General features: G+C 42.1%; 1 protein-coding gene across 1 annotated transcript in view; it reads right to left on the reverse strand.

Annotated features, from left to right (window-relative positions):
• Positions 1-16,779: 16,779 nt before the first annotated feature.
• The window catches only part of LOC137325382 (AF4/FMR2 family member 1-like), a 141,862-nt gene continuing 137,847 nt past the window's right edge, over positions 16,780-20,794 (reverse strand). The window contains exons 20-21 of the mRNA XM_067990421.1: positions 20,039-20,259; positions 16,780-18,514 (exon numbers count right to left, since the gene is read on the reverse strand). Coding sequence (XP_067846522.1) covers positions 18,393-18,514; positions 20,039-20,259 — 343 coding nt within the window. The 3' untranslated portion in view covers positions 16,780-18,392. The remainder of the gene's footprint in view (positions 18,515-20,038; positions 20,260-20,794) is intronic.

The following is a 20,794-nucleotide window of genomic DNA, read 5'->3' on the forward strand; positions in this document are numbered from 1 at the left end:
ATCATTAAATAATCAGAGCTTGTAATAAAGGTAATGCAGTAATTGTGGGCGACTTTAATCTTCATATAGACTGGGCAAATCAAATTGGTAAAGGTAGTTTGGAGGACGAGTTCATGGAATACATTCGAGATGGTTTCCTAGAGCAATATGTCATGGAACCAACCAGGGAACAGGCTATTTTACATTTTGTATTGTGTAATGAGACAGAGTTAATTAGTAATTGCACAGTAAAGGATCCTCTAGGGAAGATCGATCATAATATGATAGAATTTCGCATTGAATTTGGGAGTGACGTACTTAAGACCGAAACTAGAGTCTTAAACTTAAATCAAGCCAATTATATAGGTATGAGGGGCGAGTTAGCGAAGGTAGATTGGGAAATTAAATTAAAGGGTATGATGGTTGAAAAGCAGTGGCAAACATTTAAAGAAATATTTCAATATTCTCAACAAATATACATTCTATTGAGAAATTAAAACTCCATGGGAAAAATGATCCACCCGTGGCTAATCAAAGAAGTTAAGGATAGTATTAGATTAAAAGAAAAGGCCTATATTGTTGCCAAGAAGAATAGTAAGCTTGAGGATGGGAGAGTTTTAGAAACCAGCAAAGAGTGAGCAAAAAATTGATAAAAAAGGAGAAAATAGAATATGAAACTAAACTACCAAGAAATATAAAAATGGATTGTAAGAGCTTTACAAGTATGTAAAATGGAAAAGAGTTGCAAAAGTAAATGTTGGTCCCCTAGAGGTTGGCAGGAGAAAATATAATGGGTAATCAGGAAATGGCAGATGCGTTAAACAAATATTTTGTATCTGTCTCCACAGTAGAATACACAAAAAGCATTCCAGAAATAGTGGGAGTGAGGAAATTAAAGTAATTATCAGTCGAGAAAAAATATTTGAGAAATTAATGGGACCAAAAGCCAATAAACCCCCTGGACCTGATGGCCTACATCCGAGGGTTCTAAAAGAGGTGGCTGCAGAGATAGTGGATGTGTTGGTTATGATCTTCCAAAATTCCCTAGATTCTGGAACGGTCCCAGCGGATTGGAAGGTAGCAAATGTAACCCCGCTATTCAAGAAAGGAGGGAGAGAGAAAACAGGGAACTATAGGCCAGTTAGCCAAACATCAGTCATCGGGAAAATGCTGGAATCCATTATTAAGGAAGTGGTAATGGGGCACTTAGAACACTGTAATATGATTAGGCAGAGTCAACATGGTTTCATGAAAGGGAAATCGTGTTTGACAAATTTATTAGAGTTTTTTAAGGATGTAACCAGCAGGATAGATAAAGGGGAACCAATAGATGTAGTACTTTTGGATTTTCAAAAGGCATTTGATAAGGTGCCACATAAAAGGTTGTTACGCATAATAAGGGCTCATGAGGTTGGGGGTAACATAATACTAAAACATATTAGTATTCCACCAAACTCCTGACTTGTGCCTTGTAAATTGTGGAAAGGCTTTGGGGAGTCAGGAGGTGAGTCACTTACCGCAGAATACCCAGCCTCTGACCTGCTCTTGTAGCCACAGTATTTATGTGGTTGGTCCAGTTAAGTTTCTGGTCAATGGTGATTCCCAGGATGTTGATGGTGGGGGATTCGGCGATGGTAATGCCATTGAATGTCAAGGGGAGGTGGTTAGATTCTCTCTTGTTGGAGATGGTCATTGTCTGGCATGAATGTTACTTGCCAGTTATCAGCCCAAGCCTGGGTGTTGTCCAGGTCTTGCTGCATGTGGACACGGACTGCTTCATTATCTGAGGGTTTGCGAATGGAACTGAACACTGTGCAATCATCAGCGAACATCCCCACTTCTGACTTTAAGATGGAGGAAAAGTCATTGATGAAGCAGCTGAAGATGGTTGGGCCTAGGACACTGCCCTGAGGAACTCCTGCATCAATGTCCTGGGGCTGAGATGATTGACCTCTAACAACCACTACCATCTTCCTTTGTGCTCGGTATGACTCCAGCCACTGGAGAGTTTTCCCCTGATTCCCATTGACTTCAATTTTACTAGGGCTCCTTGGTGCCAGACTTGGTCAAATGCTGCCTTGATGTCAAGGGCAGTCACGCTCACCTCACCTCTGGAATTCAGCTCTTTTGTCCATGTTTGGACCAAGGCTGTAATGAGGTCTGGAGCCGAGTGGTCCTGGCGGAACCCAAACTGAACATCGGTGAGCAGGTTATTGGTGAGTAAGTGCCGCTTGATAGCACTGTCGACGACACCTTCCATCACTTTGCTGATGATTGAGAATAGACTGATGGGCGGTAATTGGCCGGATTGGATTTGTCCTGCTTTTCGTGGACAGGACATACCTGCACAATTTTCCACATTGTCAGGTAGATGCCAGTGTTGTAGCTGTACTGGAACAGCTTGGCTAGAGGCACGGCTAGTTCTGGAGCACAAGTCTTTAGCACTACAGCCGGGATGTTGTCAGGGCCCATAGCCTTTGCCGCATCCAGAAAACAGAGAGTAGAGAGGAACGGGGTGCTGCAAGGATTGGTGCTTGGGCTTCAGCTATTTACAATCTCTATTAATGACTTGGATGAAGGGACCGAGTGTAGTGTGTCCAAGTTTGCTGATGATACAAAGCTAGGTGGGAAAGTAAGCTATGAGGAGGACATGAAGAGTCTGCAAAGGGATATAGACAGGTTAAATGAGTGAGCAAGAAGGTGACAGATGGAGTATAATGTGGGGAAATGTGAGGTTATTCACTTTTGTAGGAAGAATAGAAAAACAGAATTATTTTTAAATGGTGAGAAACTATTACATGTTGGTGTTCAGAGAAACTTGGGTGTTCCTGGTACAAGAAACATTAAAAAAAAGTTAGCATGCAGGTACAGCAAGCAATTAGGAAGGCAAGTGGCATGATGGCCTTTATTGCAAGGGGGTTGGAGTACAAGAGTAAGGAAGTCTTACTACAATAGTACAGGGCATTGTTGAGACCTCACCTGGAGCACTGTGTACAGTTTTGGTCTTCTTTTCGAAGGAAGGATATATTTGCCTTAGAGGCAGTGCAACGAAGGTTCACTAGATTAATTCCTGGGATGAGGGGGTTGTCCCATGAGGAGAGGTTATGTAAAATAGGCCTATACTCTCTGGAGTTTAGAAGAATGAGAAGTGATCACATTGAAACATATAAGATTGTGAGGGGACTTGATAGGATAGATGCTGAGAGATTGGTTCCTTACTGGAGAGTCTAGAACTAGGGAGAATATTTGCAGGATAAAGGGTTGGCCACTTAAGACTGAAATGAGGAATAATTTCTTCACTCTGAGGGTTGTGTATCTTTGGAATGCTCTACCCCAGAGGGCTGTGGATGTTGAGTTGTTGAGTATATTCAAGGCTGTGATAAATAGATTTTTGGACTATAGGGGAATCAAGGGATATGGGGATTGGGCAGCAAAGTGGAGTTGAGATTGAAGATCAGCCATGATCTTATTGAATGGCGCAGCAGGCTCGAGGGGTCGTATGGCCTACTCCTGCTCCTATTTCTTATGTTAAACATGGAAATAGCAATAAAGTCCTGAGAAACAAACAATACACTTGCATCACGCCACATTCAAACCCATTGCTCATAATTCCCAACATATTTATGAGTGCACCAAGCTTTCATTTGAAACTTGAGCTGAGGGAAACAGTTGAACTACAGCCCCAGGCACTAGGCCCGTAATGCTTCACACACCCGAACATCCCTGCCACATCTGCCACTATACTAGTAAATTACTGCTTGGAACTACTGTATTACTCTGACCCTGACCAAAATACAAGGTAGGTTTTGAATGTGTCATTGTAGGCTTATTGTTTTACTCATCTTAGTAATTTCATGAATGTGTCCCAGTGTAATACATTTACATAACCCATGGACCTATCAGCCGTAACTCACATCTTCATACTCACACTGTGTGATTATTGTCTGAGAGTAACTTTACAAAACAATGGCTTTTAAGCAGTAGAATGAAGGATTCCCGTTCACATCTAAGTCCACATTCAGTCATCGACACCACTTCTGGCTGCGTTAATGATGTTTTGAGGTGTCTTAAATATTCATTTGGAGAGAATGAAGTATCAAGTCATTTGTTTTAAACTTTAAAAAAGTTCCATTTAACACTGGACATTATTTACAAATTTCACAAAAGAATTAAATTCTTCACTCTGGACCAGTAATTACTGACAATTCTGCCAAGAGAACCTGTATAAAACAATTCATATTATTTAATTTGGGACCAATAATTTGCAACACATCAAACTAAGAAAAACAGATTATGACCCAGAAATTAATATGTCATCACCAGGAATCCTCCTTGTAAGAGGAGTGTCAGAGCCAGCCTCTCAAAAAGTTCTAAAAGCAATCAGCAGCATCTGGATGCGGATTTTTAAAAAAGCACAATTGAGCAAAGTTTATTCGCATCTGGAAAGGCAATTTCTCCCTAACCATCAGTCCAGGTACAAACAGAAATGTTGAATGCTGGGGAGCGTGTGGTCAGAAGTTTTGTCCAACAGCAGGCCTGACTATTAGGTGGTTTCACAAAATTCGCTTTGTGAGGAGGACAGGCAGGTAGGAGGGGAATTTATATACCCTCCTGCCCCGCCTCTACCATGGGAGTCAACAATGGCAATTCATATCCCAGCAACTTTTGGAGAGATGGGGAAAGAAAAGCTGTTAAAAATATAACTTTACAGGTGAATAACTTTCAACTTATTTTCTGAATTCTGGAGGTACAATGTCATATTCTCTCACTCTGGGGTCGATTTTAACTTTTGGGCAACCGACCGGCAGAGCACAGTTTCAAAAAGGAATAGAACAGTGAGCTAGAGGTGGAAACCATTAATATCAGTCAGCATGGGGATAGGAAGCAAAGTTGGGTGGTCAGCAATTTATTGGAATGGGGTCAAGGGAGCAATAGGTAGGTTTCATGGGAGAGATGGGGGCAGGGTAGGTGGGGGAGGGGGAAGAGAAGGGATGGGTCAGAAACTAGCAAGAGGTGGGGCTCAGGGCTAGGGTAGGAGGAGCACTGACGAGAGGTCTGGCTTGACCGGCAAGGGGGAGCAGCAGATGCAGCTAAACGGATGGTCGCCATCATGGAGCTCCTCGCACTTGTTGCTAGAAGTGAAGGTACAGGTGGCAGGGAGAGTAGTTTAAAGAGGCAGTCGGTAGTAGAGAAAAGCAGTCTGGAGTTATCTTTGCTTTCCAAGATGAAGCTAGAATTTAGAGATTTGGCAATGGATGGTTAAGGTATTTGTGTGTCAGGTACACTAAACTTTACACTCCTTGGACATGAAGATGGGGTCTGTACCAGGGGAACAGTAAGTGGGAAACAGTAAAGGTTTTGCTGGGATGAGGACATGAAAAGTGGAGCTGAGGGAGTAGTTGAGCAAATCAACAGCTACAGAAGTATTGTGGCAAACGGAAGGCTAAAGGCTAAGCAATTGGTAGTCTGAGTATGGTTGTAAGCAACTTTAGGAAAGAGTTTTTTGCAGAAGTGATGTAAAGGAACTGGGGTTAAAGGAGTGTAAAGAGATGTGGGTGGTAAATATACAAGGAAATGGTCAAAGGTGGCTTTAAAAATAAAACTTTACATATGATCGAGATGACAAGAGTAGAGGGGCCACAGGAGATGGCTGTGGATATGGGTAGGAGAGTTTATACGAAGGGAGAGGTTTAGGAAAGACATGAGGGTGTTGAATTGGAGGAGAGGGGGCAAGAGGAGCAGAGAAGATTGAAGCCACTGAGGATGAGGAGTCACCATAAACAGAAGCTGAGGGAAGGTGGTGGGGGGGGAAGAGAAGATATTTTGGGGAGAAATACAAGCAAGGGCTTAGGGGTGGGAGATTTTAAATGAGGCGCAAGTGGGGTGGAACAGCATGAGGTGCTCAAAGGAGAAGATGCCAGAGTAGTGGGATGGGGATGGGGTGGGGGTGGGGGTGGGGGGAGAAAGAGGCAGGGCTGGGGGGAGAAAGAGGCCAAGATGTGACTTGGATGAGGCAGGTGGTGGAAAGTATAGCCAGGCAAGGAAATTTCAGTACGGGGCAAGATGCTGCCACCTGTGAGCCAAGTTAACGTCAAAGCCAGGATGTCAATACAACCATCCACAATAAGGTCTTGAATGGAAAGGGCCTTGTTCACAAGTGGGCAGTCAGGAGGGTAATACGGAGAGGGGCTGATCAGCTGGCAGAGTTCAATTCAGTATGGGTGGGGTAAGGTCGGTGAGTTTAGACCTCAATGGGCGTACTGTGCCAGGAGGTTGGTGAGAAGATGGGGTAGTCGGCCAGCAACTGCTGTTGGTAAATGCACTTATTTGGACATCAGGTACAAGACAGGATTGGCCGTGGCCCCAACCTAGTGTTAGAATAGCCTACCAATCGCATTGTCTGGGCTCATACCTTGCTGAGGCTTGTGGAACGGTACCTTCAGGAGTGAAGGGGAAGAAAATAAACTCCAGAGACTTGAGCAGAAAACCTAGGCTGACATTCCAGTGCCATACTTTGGGAATGTTGTACTGTTGAAAGTGCCGTCTTTCAGATGAGGCGTCAAACTAAGGTCCCGTTTGCCCTCTCAGGTGGAAGGAAAAGATCCCCTGGCTCTATTTCGAAGAAAAGCAGGGGAGTTCGCCCCTGTGTCCTGGCCAATATTTAGCCCTCAATCAACATCACTAAAAACAGATTATCTGGCCATTATCAAAGAAAGGTTACAGCACGGAAGGAGGCCGTTCGGCCCATCGAGTCCATGCCGGCTCTTCGCAAGAGCTATCCAGCTAGTCCTACTCCCCCACCATATCCCAGTAGCCCTGCAAATTATTTTCCTTCAAGTACTTTTACAATTGCCTTTTGAAAGCCACAATTGAATCTGCCTCCGCCTCCACCACCTCCTCAGGCAGTGCAATCCAGATCCTAACCACTCGCTGCATAAAAAAGTTTCTCCTCATGTCACCTTTGGTTCTTTTGCCAATCACCTTAACTCTATGTCCTCTGGTTTTTGACCCTTCTGCCAATGGGAACAGTTTCTATCTACTCTGTCTAGACCCTTCATGATGTCCTTGCAACCTTCTCTGCTCTAAGGAGAACAACCCCAGCTTCTCCAGTCTATCCACATAACTGAAGTCCTTCATCCCTGGAACCATTCTAGTAAATCTCTTCTGCACCCTCTATAAGGCCATCACATCTTTCCTAAGGTGCAGTGCCCAGAATTGGACACAATACTCCAGTTGCAGCCAGTGTTTTATAAAGGTTCATCATAATTTCCTTACTTTTGTACTCTATGCCTCTATTTATAAAGCCCAGGACCCCATATGCTTTTGTAACCGCTTTCTCAACCTGTCCTGCCACCTTGAACAATTTGTGTACATATACCCTCAGGTCTTTCTGTTCCTGCACCCGTTTTAGAATTGTACCATTTAGTTTATATTGCCTCTTCTCACTCTTCCTACCAAAATGTATCACTTTGGACTTCCCTGCATTAAATTTCATCTGCCACATGTCCGACCATTCTATCAGCCTTTCGACATCCTCTTGAAGTCTATCACTATCCTCCTCACTGTTTACTACACTTCCAAATTTTGTGTCATCTGCAAATTTGGAAATTGTGTCCTGTACACCCAAGTCTAAGTCATTAGTATATATATCAAGAAAAGCAGTGGTCCTAGTTCTGCCTTTGGGGAACACCATTGTATACTTCCCTCCAGTCCAAAAAACAACCAACCATTCATCACTACTCTCTGTTTCCTGTCACTTAGCCAATTTCGTATCCATGCTGCCATTGCCCCTTTTATTCCATAGGCTTCACATTTGATGACAAGCCTATTATATGGCACTTTATCAAACACCTTTTGGAAGTCCATATACACATCAACCTTATCAACCCTCTCTGTTACGTTATCAAAAAACTCAATCAAGTTAGTTAAACACGATTTGCCTTTAACAAATCCGTGCTGGCTTTCCTTAATTAATCCACACTTGTCAAAGTGACTTAATTTTGTCCCAGATTATCGTTTCTAAAAGTTTTCCCACCACCGAGGTTAAACTGACTGGCCTATAGTTTCTGGGTTTATCCTTGCATCCTTTTTTGAACAAGGGTGTAACACTTGCAATTCTCCAGTCCTCTGGCACCACCCCTATATCTAAGGATGATTGGAAGATTATGGCCAGTACCTCTGCAATTTCCACCCTTACTTCCGTCAGCAACCTAGGATGCATCCCAATAGGACCGGGTGACTTATCTACTTTAAGTATAGCCAGCCATTCTAACACCTCCTCTTGATCAATTTTTAGCCCATCCAGTATCTCAACTACCTCTTCTTTTACTGTGACTTTGGCAGCATCTTCTTCTTTGGTAAAGACACATGCAAAGTACTCATTTAGTACCTCAGCCATGCCCTCTGCCTCCAAGAGTGGATCTCTTTGGTCCCTGATCAGCCCCACCCCTCTTACTACCCATTTACTATTTATATGCCTATAGAAGACTTTTGGATTCTCTTTTATGTTGGCCGCCAGTCTATTCTCATTCTCTCTGCCCTCATTTTCTTTCTCACTTCCCCTCTGAACTTTCTATATTCATACCATATTGTTGTTTGTGGGAGCTTGCTGTGTGTAAATTGGCTGCCTCGTTTTCTATAGTGCAACAGTGACTACATTTCAAAAGTACTTTATTGGCTGTAAAGCACTTTGGCATGTCCTAAGGTCGTGAAAGGTGCTATATAAATTCAAGTTGTTGTTCTTCTTAAAAAATACTTTCCTAGTTACTTTCCTATTCCATGGGGCAGTCATTATGTAGACCAAATATTTATACATAAACAAAATTGATACGATCTGTAAAAATAAATTCAGAATAGAAAAAGCTCATCACATTACCTTTAACGTGAACACATACCTGTATCCATCAAAACAATGACCCTTTCATTGACTTCGACACAAAAAAAACCTTTGTTTTTAAGTTTAAATCTAATCTCTGGTGATCTTTAATCACACTGTAATGCTTATTTGAAGTTACTGTAATTTAGTTAGTAACTTAATCTCTGCAGTAGACACCCGGCTTCAATTCAGCAGTGTTTGAACAGGTTTATCAACATTCAATACTACATGAACATAAATCATGACGTTAACAGGTAGACTTCTGGAGTCGGACTGATTGAAGACCATTTCTAATTGTCACCGCCAATAATTATAAACTGCGAGACGGACTCACTAGATTTGGCAGCTCACAGATGTCTGTCAACTGCTGCTCATTCTAAAATACCAATTTTTAAATGCAAAAGTCAAGACTTGTAAACCCCAAGCTGAATAAAAGGTAAATGCTGCAAATTAATTGGACAACACTCCATGCTCTGGAATTAATTTTATCGGGTGATAATCATACCACCTGTTCCAGGTATTCTTCAGCCCAATTCACAGAATATGTTACACATTAGCAAATTGCAGCCGGAAATCTATTGGAAAATAAACATCTGGATGTAAACAAGGCCGTAGCATACTTGGTGTGTATGATATCATAAACAATGAGAGCAACTGCTCCAGTTCATTCCGTCATTCAAACCTCAAAACCGTGTTACTGCTCTGAATACAGTCCAAAACATAACCTATGCCACTCAACTCACTTCCTCCGAATAAAAGGGTCCTAGCTATGCCAGCCTTTTTGTGGATAGTTGGAACATTCTTTGTTCCAGTCCTGCTCAGTACCCTCCCTCACCTCTTTTTCTGGTACATTGATGACTGTATCGGTGCTGCTTCCTGCTCTCGCTCCGAACTGGAAAATTTCATCAACTTTGCTTCCAATTTCCACCCTTCCCTCGCCTTAACATGGTCCATCTCCGACTCTTCCTTCCTTGACTTCTCTATCTCCATTTCTGGGGATAGGCTGTTAACCAATACCTACTATATGCCCACCAACTCCCACAGCTACCATGATTACACTTCCTCCCACCCCGCTTCCTGTACTGTATTCCATTCTCCCAGTTTCTCAGTCATCTGTTCTGATGATGCCACCTTCCACACCAGTGCTTCTGATTATGTCTTCCTTTTTCCGCAACTGAGGATTCCCCTCTGCTGTAGTTGACAGGGCCCTCAACCTTGTCCGTCCCATTTCCCGCACTTCTGCCCTCACCCCTTCCTCTCCCTCCCAGAGCCATGAAAGGGTCCCCCTTGTCCTCAACTTCCACCCCACCAGCCTCCACGTTCAACATATCAGCCTCCTCCATGTCCGCCACCTCCAGCACAATGCCATCACCAAACACATTTTCCCCTGACCTCCCCTTTCAGCATTCCAAAGGGACCACTCCCTCCACGACATCCTGGTCCACTATTCCATCACCCGCTCCCCTTCCCACAGCACCTTACCATGCGAGCGCAGGAGATGTAACACCTACCCTTGCACCTACTCCCTTTCCCACCGTTCAGGGCCCCAAACATTCCTTCCAGGTGAATCAATGATTTACTTGTACTGCTTTTAATTTAGTATACTGTATTCGCTGTTCACGATGCGGTCTCCTCTACATTGGGGAGACCAAACACAGATTTGGGTGATCGCTTTGCTGAACACCTCACCTCAGTCCGCAAGCTGTTGGCGCTTGTATGTCCTAGCCTGTAGCATGGTTTCCTAGCGTTTAGTGGCTCGAAGTTTCCTCAGGCCAGATTGAAGTCACTTCCCCCCACCTTGCTGCTTACAATAGAGCTGCTCCTGGATATTTCCCAATAATTCATGTCACCGGAGTGGCCGAATAGAGGAAGAGTTCCTGCTCTAAAGTGTCCACACCAGCAGGAAAATTCCTAGCCTAGGTCCCAAACTCTCGCTGGAGAAGGGGTAAAGGTATAGACGAGAAGAGTTCATTTGCCCTGGTTATGCTCTCCAAGATACTGGCAACATTGACAAAGGGCTTTTGAGCAGGTTGCCTGGCAGTACGCTTGTCCCAGGAATAGTGCGTGCTGCGGGTGTGGAGCCTAAAGGATGGAGGGGAAGGGATGAAAAGAGGATTGAGAACTTTTCTAATCATTTAATACATTATGTTAAGAGAGAGAAAAAACAGATGTTACACAACAGCTTTTTTGAAAAACCTTTATTTTTTTTTAAAACAGAAAAATCTGACACTTTTTTCCTGTCAAAGGGGAAGAATCTATAGCCAAACAATCAGTTTTGTCATGTAAGATGGATGCTGTAGATCATAAACAAAAAAGCTTCTTTGGGAAATAATCATCCAGGTTGAGATTTTACACAAAGAAAAACAAAATTAAATTCACCACAAATCTGCAGTAAATTGTTCCATTGTACGAGACAGCTATTTATTCACAGCCCCAGAGTGTACATTTCTTATGGAAATTGGCTAAAATACAAAGACCATTTGCATGATTTGGTTCTGTCGGAAGTTTACCTAATATTACAGAGCAAGTTATTTTGCCTTTTTTCAGAATACCTTCAGTTTAAAGAAAAATGTCCTGTTAAGCTTGCATTAGCACAATAAGCAGGCAAAGCCCAGTGTTCCAATAATACATTTACTTTCCAGCCAATACATTTCATGGCAGAGGTTGATAGTCTACAGTTTGCAGAGTTTAATGCAGAATCCTAATCAATTGTTACCGATTTGCAACATTTTGTATTCTATTATGAGTGCAGTTCCAAACTCTCAGTAGATTAGGCATGTGTTTTCTCATAAAATCAGATCAGTTATGTTCAAAATATTAGAGTTCACAAATAAGCGTCATGTCAATGATGCTTAAGCACTCCAGAATTAGCCTGGTCATGGAACTAATTTAATTTTGTCCTGTTTCGTATTCATTATGGCTATTAAATAAAAACTGATTGGCCAAACTTCAATTTATGAGGGAATATGTTTTTAGATATTATATAAAAAGCAATTTAGTAACCCACACCATTTAATCATATTTCAGAAAATGTGATAGTGGGGAAAGAAAAAAAATGTTTCTAATTTGTTCCAACTAGAAACTGAAACACAATTATCCAGATTGTATGAGCTTTTGACTAAAACCAAGACTACCAAGCCTTTCACACAATGAGACTTCAGTGACACAAAAATTCAACCATATCCCAAATGTAAAAAGAGGAACCCAAATCATTCTAAAATAATTAGCTGAGTTATTGTGTAGTAAGTAATACCTTGGTCAGGACAAACAATGTTATACTATACAAATTCCTCTTTTCAGTTAAACAAGCAGAACATAAGCCCCTAAGCTCTGAGTGCTGTAAATACTGTAATTTTTTTAGGAAAAAAAGTGCAACAAACAAGAGTCAAGGTTTACTGAAGGTGTCCTGTAGCATAGTGTGAAGACATTAGTGTATTTGACAACAATACCAACTAGCACTTGTGTGAGTTAACAGCTTTAATGGAAATTTGGCATTTCTCTAAAGGGTAAGCTCAAAGAACACGGAATGGGGCAAGACGCAAAGTCAATATTGAAATAAAGGTCCTACGTTGCTTGGCATTCCACATATTTAATAAATAAAACTATTTATGAGAAACCAGTTTGGTCAATAAAGGCACAATAAATACACGCACAAATACACATAAAAATCCCTTACTGTTTTGATTCATTTCATCTCATCAGTTTCTCCAAAAGCAACCCTGCATCAAATATAAATTCAAATCAAGACCAGTTTGGACCCACTATTCCTTCTGGTAACAGAAACCTCTCTATTTTTGCTGTTTTGCTCTGTTTTATACTTTAGATTTTTTTTTTGAAAGTACACAATGCAAGGTTAGAATGGCGATCATTCAGAGTCTGTGCACATGGAAGATCAGAGGGGGAGAGAGGGGGATTTCAAAAGAAAACTAGGTGGCATCTATATTCTTTACTTCAACATACCTGGTGGGGGCAAAGGAGAAGGTTTTGTTTCTTTAAAAAATATATACATTTTTCTCACCAATTTACTACTCTCATCAAGGTGTTAACTCATGGCTGGAGTACAGTTCCATGAGTATCAGTTGCCCTCTGGACCCTTGTCCAAGTGGCCACTATTCATGTGAGCCTCGGTACTGGGAGGCAACAGTTTTTTTTGTGACTTTGGAGGCATCACAGCAGAGTCTGCTCCTGTCCCCACCTGATGTTCACCCATTTAGACTTCTTGTTGGGATCGCTGGATCAAGAGCAGGAACATTGCCCAATTTTCCCCTTCACAACTCAGGGGCCTCTACTGCTGTCCTGGCTTAGATCGAATCTGGGACCTTTCTGGAATCTATGGTTCATTAATCAGCGGATAAGCATAGATTCATTGCAGGAGCCTTTAAAGCACTGGTTTTAAGGCAGAAAGAAGCAGCTGAGTCAAAAATGAATGATACACACAAAGCAAGGACAGGAAAAAAAACTGGGAAATTAAAATTGTACACACATATTAAACAAGATCAACATTTTAGCTTATGCAATGAACCCAGCCTGATTTGTTTCCATTGCAATTTGGTTCAGAAGATTAAAGATTAGAAATGTTAATTCTAAAATGGCACAGTGAGATTCTAGCATCCATCACTTAGTACTTAAGTCTGAAATTCCTCTCTCCACAATTTTAGCAGAGTGTTATCCAGTTTAAAATAAATAAGTTCATGCCTCGCTAAAATAGGAGAGGGGGCAAATTCAGACGAATGTGCTAGGCATTGGTACAATTGTATCCCACTGCGAATTTCAAGGCCTTTAGTGTCGGGAGTAGGATATATACGAGCGCACACCTCCACCGCTGCTGGTCGATAAGGATGTTAATCTTTATACCAAACTGCATCTAATTGGAAAAGTCTTCAAAATTCAGTTTCCCACATGGAGTATTATCTGGCTCAGCAGAGTTGGTGAGGGGGAAAGAGGGGGTGCTGGAAGGAACGTGGGACAGATGGGGGGAGAAAAAGGAAAAGATGGCAGGCAACAGCTCCAGGGTCCCCATAGGAAGGAATTAGGGACTGAACCTTCTCACCCGCCTCTTCAGTCGCGGAATGACTGGTGTAGGTAGTGGATGTGGAAGAGAAGTTAAGAACAGGCTGTGAAAGTCCTCAAAGATTTAATTTTTCCAACTGTAAAATAACGAGTCTTGCAGTTCAGTGACATCTAGATTTACAGTTGTGGCTATTTCTGGGAGTGTGAAAGCTAAATAATTTTGTCAAGACCTGTAGACCAACATAACCCAACATTCTTAGAGTGGAGGAAGCAGAGATAAATCAAGTATGATCCTTGTGTTACAAAGTCATTACCACTCTTATTATTTTACAAAGTACATTGTTTGTGGCGAAACACTTTATTTTAAAAAAAATTGAAGCCCACAATGCTGTTCACTATTCGGGAACAAGCAGCAAAATTAAACATAACAAAAAAAAACTTGTGGAGGGAGGGAGAAAATTGGAAGAAAAAAAAAACAGGTTCCTATGTGACGCAGGATTGAGCTATGCAAACTACGAAGGTCCCAGGCTTGACCCTTGATCTGTGCCGAGTCAGCTGGAGTCACAGTGGAAGAGGGGACAGCAGTACATTTTTCCTCCTAGACCCCTGTCTAGGATTCCGAAGCAAAGAACACATACACATCACCCTGTTCTGTCCAGGATTTCTGACAACCAGTATGTAGGCAACTTCTGCAGGAAGTACTTGTGTGGGCATAGAGGGAGGGCAAAATCTGGCTTGGCTTCGATGTCTCCTACCCCCATCAAATACACTGTCAATACTCAATGACCAAGCTCATACATGGAGGTCATCAACTTGGACAAAGTACCAGAGTGCTGCCTGTGCCCATGGAACCAAAGCTTAGCAAGTCACCTCCTTCAAAAAAGGTAATGGGAGGAGGAAAATGGATTCTATCTCAAAAATAAAATACAGGTCAGTATATATTTGGGCTTTTAACAGTGCCAGTGATTGTTTTAGTTCTCCACATTAGTTTGTGACAAAACAATTACCGTATGTTAAACAGCCAGACATACACACGCGCACTTTGTTGTGCACTGCACCTTGCTCATGTGCCAAATGGTGGTTACTCTCTTTTTGGTGTTGTAAATATCATTTTTCAAATTAAATTATACTCCATATACCATGAGCTAGATAAACCAAAGCTATATAGCTCCCGCAAAGAAAAAAAATCTTAAAGGCAAGGTTATTAAACTTTTAAAATGCGCGTCCTGCAAAGCAACACAATTTGAGCAGCAGGAGTCATTTTAATACTGCTGCGTTCACGTGAAGTTCTGTCGTCTTAAATTAAAAAGCTTCAAGTCTGTAATTTGTTTTGGAATTTATTTCTGATATTGCATAGATTTAGAAACCGATCAACAAGTTGACTGTAAACAGAAGAAGGAAGCATTAGATGGCATTTTTTCTAGCTTCAGGGCACCCAAACTCCTACTAAAATGCAAGCTCCTTTTGGACATGCAACCCGGTGGCACCGAGGAGTGGAAAGAACGATGATTCTTATCTCTATGAATTGCTACATGGTGGATTCCCACAGTCTTGGCTGGACGATCGAGTGTTAAATCACAGCAAGGACAGGGGGTATTATAGGAGTGATTACCCTGGCTGTCTTTACATAACTTACGCAGGTCAGTTACACAGCAGAAGTAGATTGCCTGAAATTGGATTGAGGTGATGGAAAGGAACAAAACAAAATCTGTTTCTTTGCAAGAGTATGATTCCCTCCACTCCTATCCACTGGGATGTGCTGGCAGCCCGTTGGGATTTCAGTCAAGTGGCCATTCTTCATGTGTGAGCTTAGACACCAAGCGCAGCAGGCTATTCAATCACTGAAAGCATCAAAGCCATGCCTGACTGTTCTCACCCGACGTCCATGTAACTTTACAGCAGGGGGGGTCACTAGATAGTGATCAGGAGTGGAAGGCCACAGTAGCCCTGGCTGACATCAGTTAACTCAGCACAGATTGGGAATCAAACATGCAACCTTCTGATCTGTATGACTTAGTGTAGTGCTAGAAGGTGCCTTTGCCCACCAGGCCATCACTAGGTCATGTTCAATTTCTAAATGTGAAATTACTAAAGTTCTTCCTGAATGCCCAGGCTGACAGCTGGACTCACTCATGATCTTACATGTGGATATACTTATTGCAAGGAAATGATTTTCCTCCCTTCCCCCCAATGGCGTTGGCTCCTTGATGGGGTACGGTTCCATGGGAGTTGGTTGTCCTCTGGTACCTCATATGAGCCTTGACGATGAGTATTGGTGGACTATTTAACTGCAGGGGGGACATCACAGTGAGCCAGATCACCATCCTCATCCAACAACCATATGTGCAGTTCAGGCAGGTTTGCTGGATAGTGATCAGGAACAGGAATGAGCAATTTGCACTTTCCTAACCCAGCGGCATCAAAGCCAACAGCAGCATCCCTATTGCCAACTCAGCAGAGAACAGCTATCTGAGAACAGGGGAGAGTAATCAAACTTCAGACCTTCCAGCTCTGTATGGTTCAGCTAAGCACTGGATAAACGTACAGAGCCATTGCGGGTATTAGCCAACTTGATTATTTCCGCACACTGATTATAGTTTTAAGTGCTAATGGAAAAACTTTTTGGAGGTGAAAAGAAGGGAGTAGGGCTTCACATACTTCCTTCATTTGAGATATCCTTTCATCTGTTCTTAGAACTGTGCTCGTTGGAAGGGAGGGGAGCGGGTAGATAAATGGGAGGAGCAAAAGAATTTAGAAGTCAAAGTGCATTATGCTACATCTATTGATGGTGCTGGTAATAATTGTAACAGTCTTGGAACATTGTCAGCATGTGGCCACAATACTCAAGCTGCCATCACGCCATCGAGTACAAGTATCCTTTTCTCATTCATCTCAATGATCAGCCAGTGCTGGGATTGTGATTTCATTTGGGTTTTACTGTGTATATAATACGTAGACTCTTGAACATTTCTGCAGCAATTCCAATCAGCAAAATATATATGTGCAAGTACAATTTCAAATAAAATTAATGAATTCCAGTAATATTGAGCAGCAGGAGTTTGCTGTATGTTGGGGTTTATGACTATATTGGGCTTTTCCAGGCAGCTGGAACTTAACTCGCAGCATTATCAAGACTAGAGATGAGCAAAAATGGCTTGGGGTTTTTGCATGATCTTTTAAATTCATATATATTGAGTGAGTTTTCAGGATTTTCCTGAAAATTTCTGCTTAGGTTTTTTTTTAAAAACTAAAATCTTTGACAGTTGCAACATTTTTGAAAGTTGTTTTTTTTTCACAGCAAGAAACCCATTCCTCTATTTATAAAAATATCAGTACTTTCAGATATGCCGTTGTCTATAGATTATATTTAGAAAAAAAAACGGGAGGTAGCAAAATCACTACAAAAAGGGTAATGTCACAACCAAAGCATTTGCTCACCTTTACTCAGGACAAGTCTGGTGTACAGGGAACAGAAATTGGTGAAATAATGATCCATGTCAAATCCTCATTGCTCATAAGGACAACTATATGAAAACAAGGTGTACTCGTGTTATACGAACATGACCACAATTCAACACACCTTTCACATTTTCCTTAATCCTTACCCTTGAAGCAGCAACTTATCTATGGCTAGAAACAACTGCTTATTTACAAAGTAGTACGTCTAAGGCACGCTGAACATTAATGGAAGATTGTTCTGAGAGGAGCTACACATAGCTTGGATCTGAACTATGCGAAGAGCAGACAATGCCCAACAGGATACACCCATCAACCACTTCTTCAACCCCCCTCCCCCCAAAAAACCTCCGCTTCATTCTGTTAAATATGCTTGCTAGCAATACCTAGGTCCAGCGAGAAAAGAAAGGTGTGGCTTCTAATAAATAGGAAAGAAATGGCAGTAAATATGGATGCATCTAAAAAAAAACACACAAAAAAATGTAAAGTCCTTTTTCACAGCTCCTAGTGTATGAACAAAATTAACAGTTGGACACTTTAAACATTTACATATCCTCCCTCCTGGATGCACCTTGTCCATCAGGTGTCATGTTAAAAGGCTTTCCAGGAAATCACTGCAACAATGTTCCGGTGACTGAATACAACATTCTTTAGCTGCTAAATGTTTTTCTAAATTCATGCAGTTAATGCACAATATGTACACTACTGCCAGCAAGTTAAGAGAAGGCAACAGCTACTGCTGTTTCCTGGCCATAATACAGGGCGAGAGGGAGCTTTTCCAGCCCTTTATCCTTCAAGGTTACTTCAACAAAGAAATGTCAAAGACCATGCATTCATCATTCTGAATTCCAGAGGGGTCAAGAGAAAAAAATTGCACTTTTGCTCACGAAGTGAAGGATCAGTCGGTTCATTTTTGCCATGATTCAGTGCCGACCTACGTTATATCAAAGTTTCTGCTGCACAGAGACACCTTTAAATTTGTTTTTCCTCATTTAAAAAAAAACACAGGACAGTCATGGGTTGGGTGCTGAAGGACAAACACACTGATGTCAAAATGATTTGCAGCATCTTGTTATAGCAATTTAGTGTCCAGTCGCAACCAGTGTAAACCTTGTCTGGTGTAGTGTACAAGTTCAGTCATGCTGCTGGTCAAAGATAAAAGGCCAACTGCTGCTTCAAGCTCCATGAAGAATTCTAAAAGACAGACAATTAAAGTTACTGAAATTTCCTTATAGCATGTTAACTGGACTAGAATGGGACGTAATGAGATTCAATTGCTTCCCCCCACTCTTATCTGAAGGAGTTTTATTCAAAAACAGTTATTTTCTGTTCTCAGCATTTGAATTCAAAAATCACATTCAAGGAGCTCAATTCAAATAAACCCTAATAAGGAAATGGAATTGGAAACTTGAGCGTTGGATACCATGAAAGAGAAAGAATCTTTAAATAAATGAATAAAAACAGATTTGAACATTTTAGGCTCCCCCTTTCCTATTGCACTTTTAATCATTTTCCTTCAAAAAGGACTTATTTGTAAAAACTCTACTGTTATCCTGTAGCAATTGGACCAATGTGTCAGATTTTATCATACAGCACCACAAAGGTCTGAAACTGTACTTGTAGTGCCAATCAAGTGTGGATTCTGTGCCTGGATACTTAACATTACAGCAGGTTATCTCCTCATGTTAACATAGACAGTTATTTTTTTATTTGTTCATGGGATGTGGGCGTCGCTGGCAAGGCCAGCATTTATTGCCCATCCCTAATTGCCCTCGAGAAGGTGGTGGGGAGTCACCTTCTTGAACCACTGCAGTCCGTGTGGTGAAGATTCTCTGTTAGGAAGGGAGTTCCAGGATTTTGACCCAGCGACGATGAAGGAACAGCGATATATTTCCAAGTCGGAATGGTATGTGACTTGGAGGAGAATGTGGAGGTGGTGTTGTTCCCATGTGCCTGCTGCCCTTGTCCTTCTAGGTGGTAGAGGTCGCAGGGTTGGGAGGTGCTGTCGAAGGAGCCTTGGCGAGTTGCTGCAGTGCATCCTGTGGATGGTACATTCTGCAGCCATGGTGTGCCAGTGGTGAAGGGAGTGAATGTTTAGGGTGGTGGATGGGGTGCCAATCAAGCGGGCTGCTTTGTCCTGGATGGTGTCAAGCTTCGAGTGTTGTTGGAGTTGCACTCATCCAGGCAAGTGGAGAGTATTCCATCACACTCCTGAGCTGTGCCATGTAGACAGTGGAAAGACTTTGGGGAGTCAGGAGGTGAGTCACTCAGAATACCCAGCCTCTGACCTGCTCTTGTAGCCACAGTATTTATGTGGCTGGTCCGGTTAAGTTTCTGGTCAATGGTGAACCCCCCAGGATGTTGATGGTGGGGGGGGGGGAATTCGGTGATGGTAATGCCATTGAATGTCAAGGGGAGGTGGTTAGACTCTCTCTTGTTGGCGACGGTCATTGCCTGGCACTTTTCTGGTTGTACTACAATAGTCAAACAATAATCAAACATTACTGGTCACTTTAAGGTGCTACTCTAAACACTCTTTCCTTCTCTTTTATATAAAAAAAAAGGATCTTATGCAATCGGTAATTTAAATTTTCACTTTACTAATGGCATTTTTACATGATAAATTGTTGATGGTGAAAACAGTGTCATCAAGTTTATTTAGTGAGTCACAAGGAAACCCTTCCCCCTCCCCGTTATCTTTTCTCGGTTTTTTCTTACCCCTGTTTTTTTTCGCTAGTGCATCTGCTTGTTCCCACAGATCATGGCCATGAAGGAAGATGGAGGTGATGTTGACGTAGGTGGAGGCCAGCTGATGAATCGTGTGTGGAATGGCAACAGATGATCCACTTCCACCATTACTGGCACTAGATGCTGGCTGGGAACCTCCGGAGCTGGCAGGGGATGGTGTCTGAGACAGTGGAGAAGGTGTACCAGTACCTCTGAACAGAAAGACAAGAAATTAAGACTGACCTTGTACGCAATATACCTAAATATACATCATCCCTTGCCTATCGAGGTGGTTGTTCTCCTCCTCCCCCATCCCAAAAGTAACACTGCAACTGATTTCTTAAAATGTCAAACCAGAGGATTAGAGTACTCTTCACGAATTCTCAATATATCAACTCGATTACATAAAGAATTAATGGATACATGAGAGTATTACATACAGAATATTGGATACAAAACAACAACCTGTCCATGAAGTCCAGATGTCACGCAAGTCTTAACAGTAAGTATTGGCAGGCTATTCAACTGCAGGGAGCAGTAGAGTTAACAGAGATGGCCTGATCACATTTTGCACTGGTGGATAATGGGCAATGGCAGCCTGTACATTCCACATAGTTGGTGTGTGGTTAAGTCCAAACTGAAGGATTAACGATGTTAAGGGAAGTCTAGATTAAACTGCATTTATTTCAATGCAAGAAGTCTGATGGGCAAGGCAGATGAACTCAGGGCATGGATGGGTACATGGGA

This window comes from Heptranchias perlo, chromosome 1 (assembly GCF_035084215.1).
Source record: "Heptranchias perlo isolate sHepPer1 chromosome 1, sHepPer1.hap1, whole genome shotgun sequence".
Taxonomy (NCBI): Eukaryota; Metazoa; Chordata; class Chondrichthyes; order Hexanchiformes; family Hexanchidae; genus Heptranchias; species Heptranchias perlo.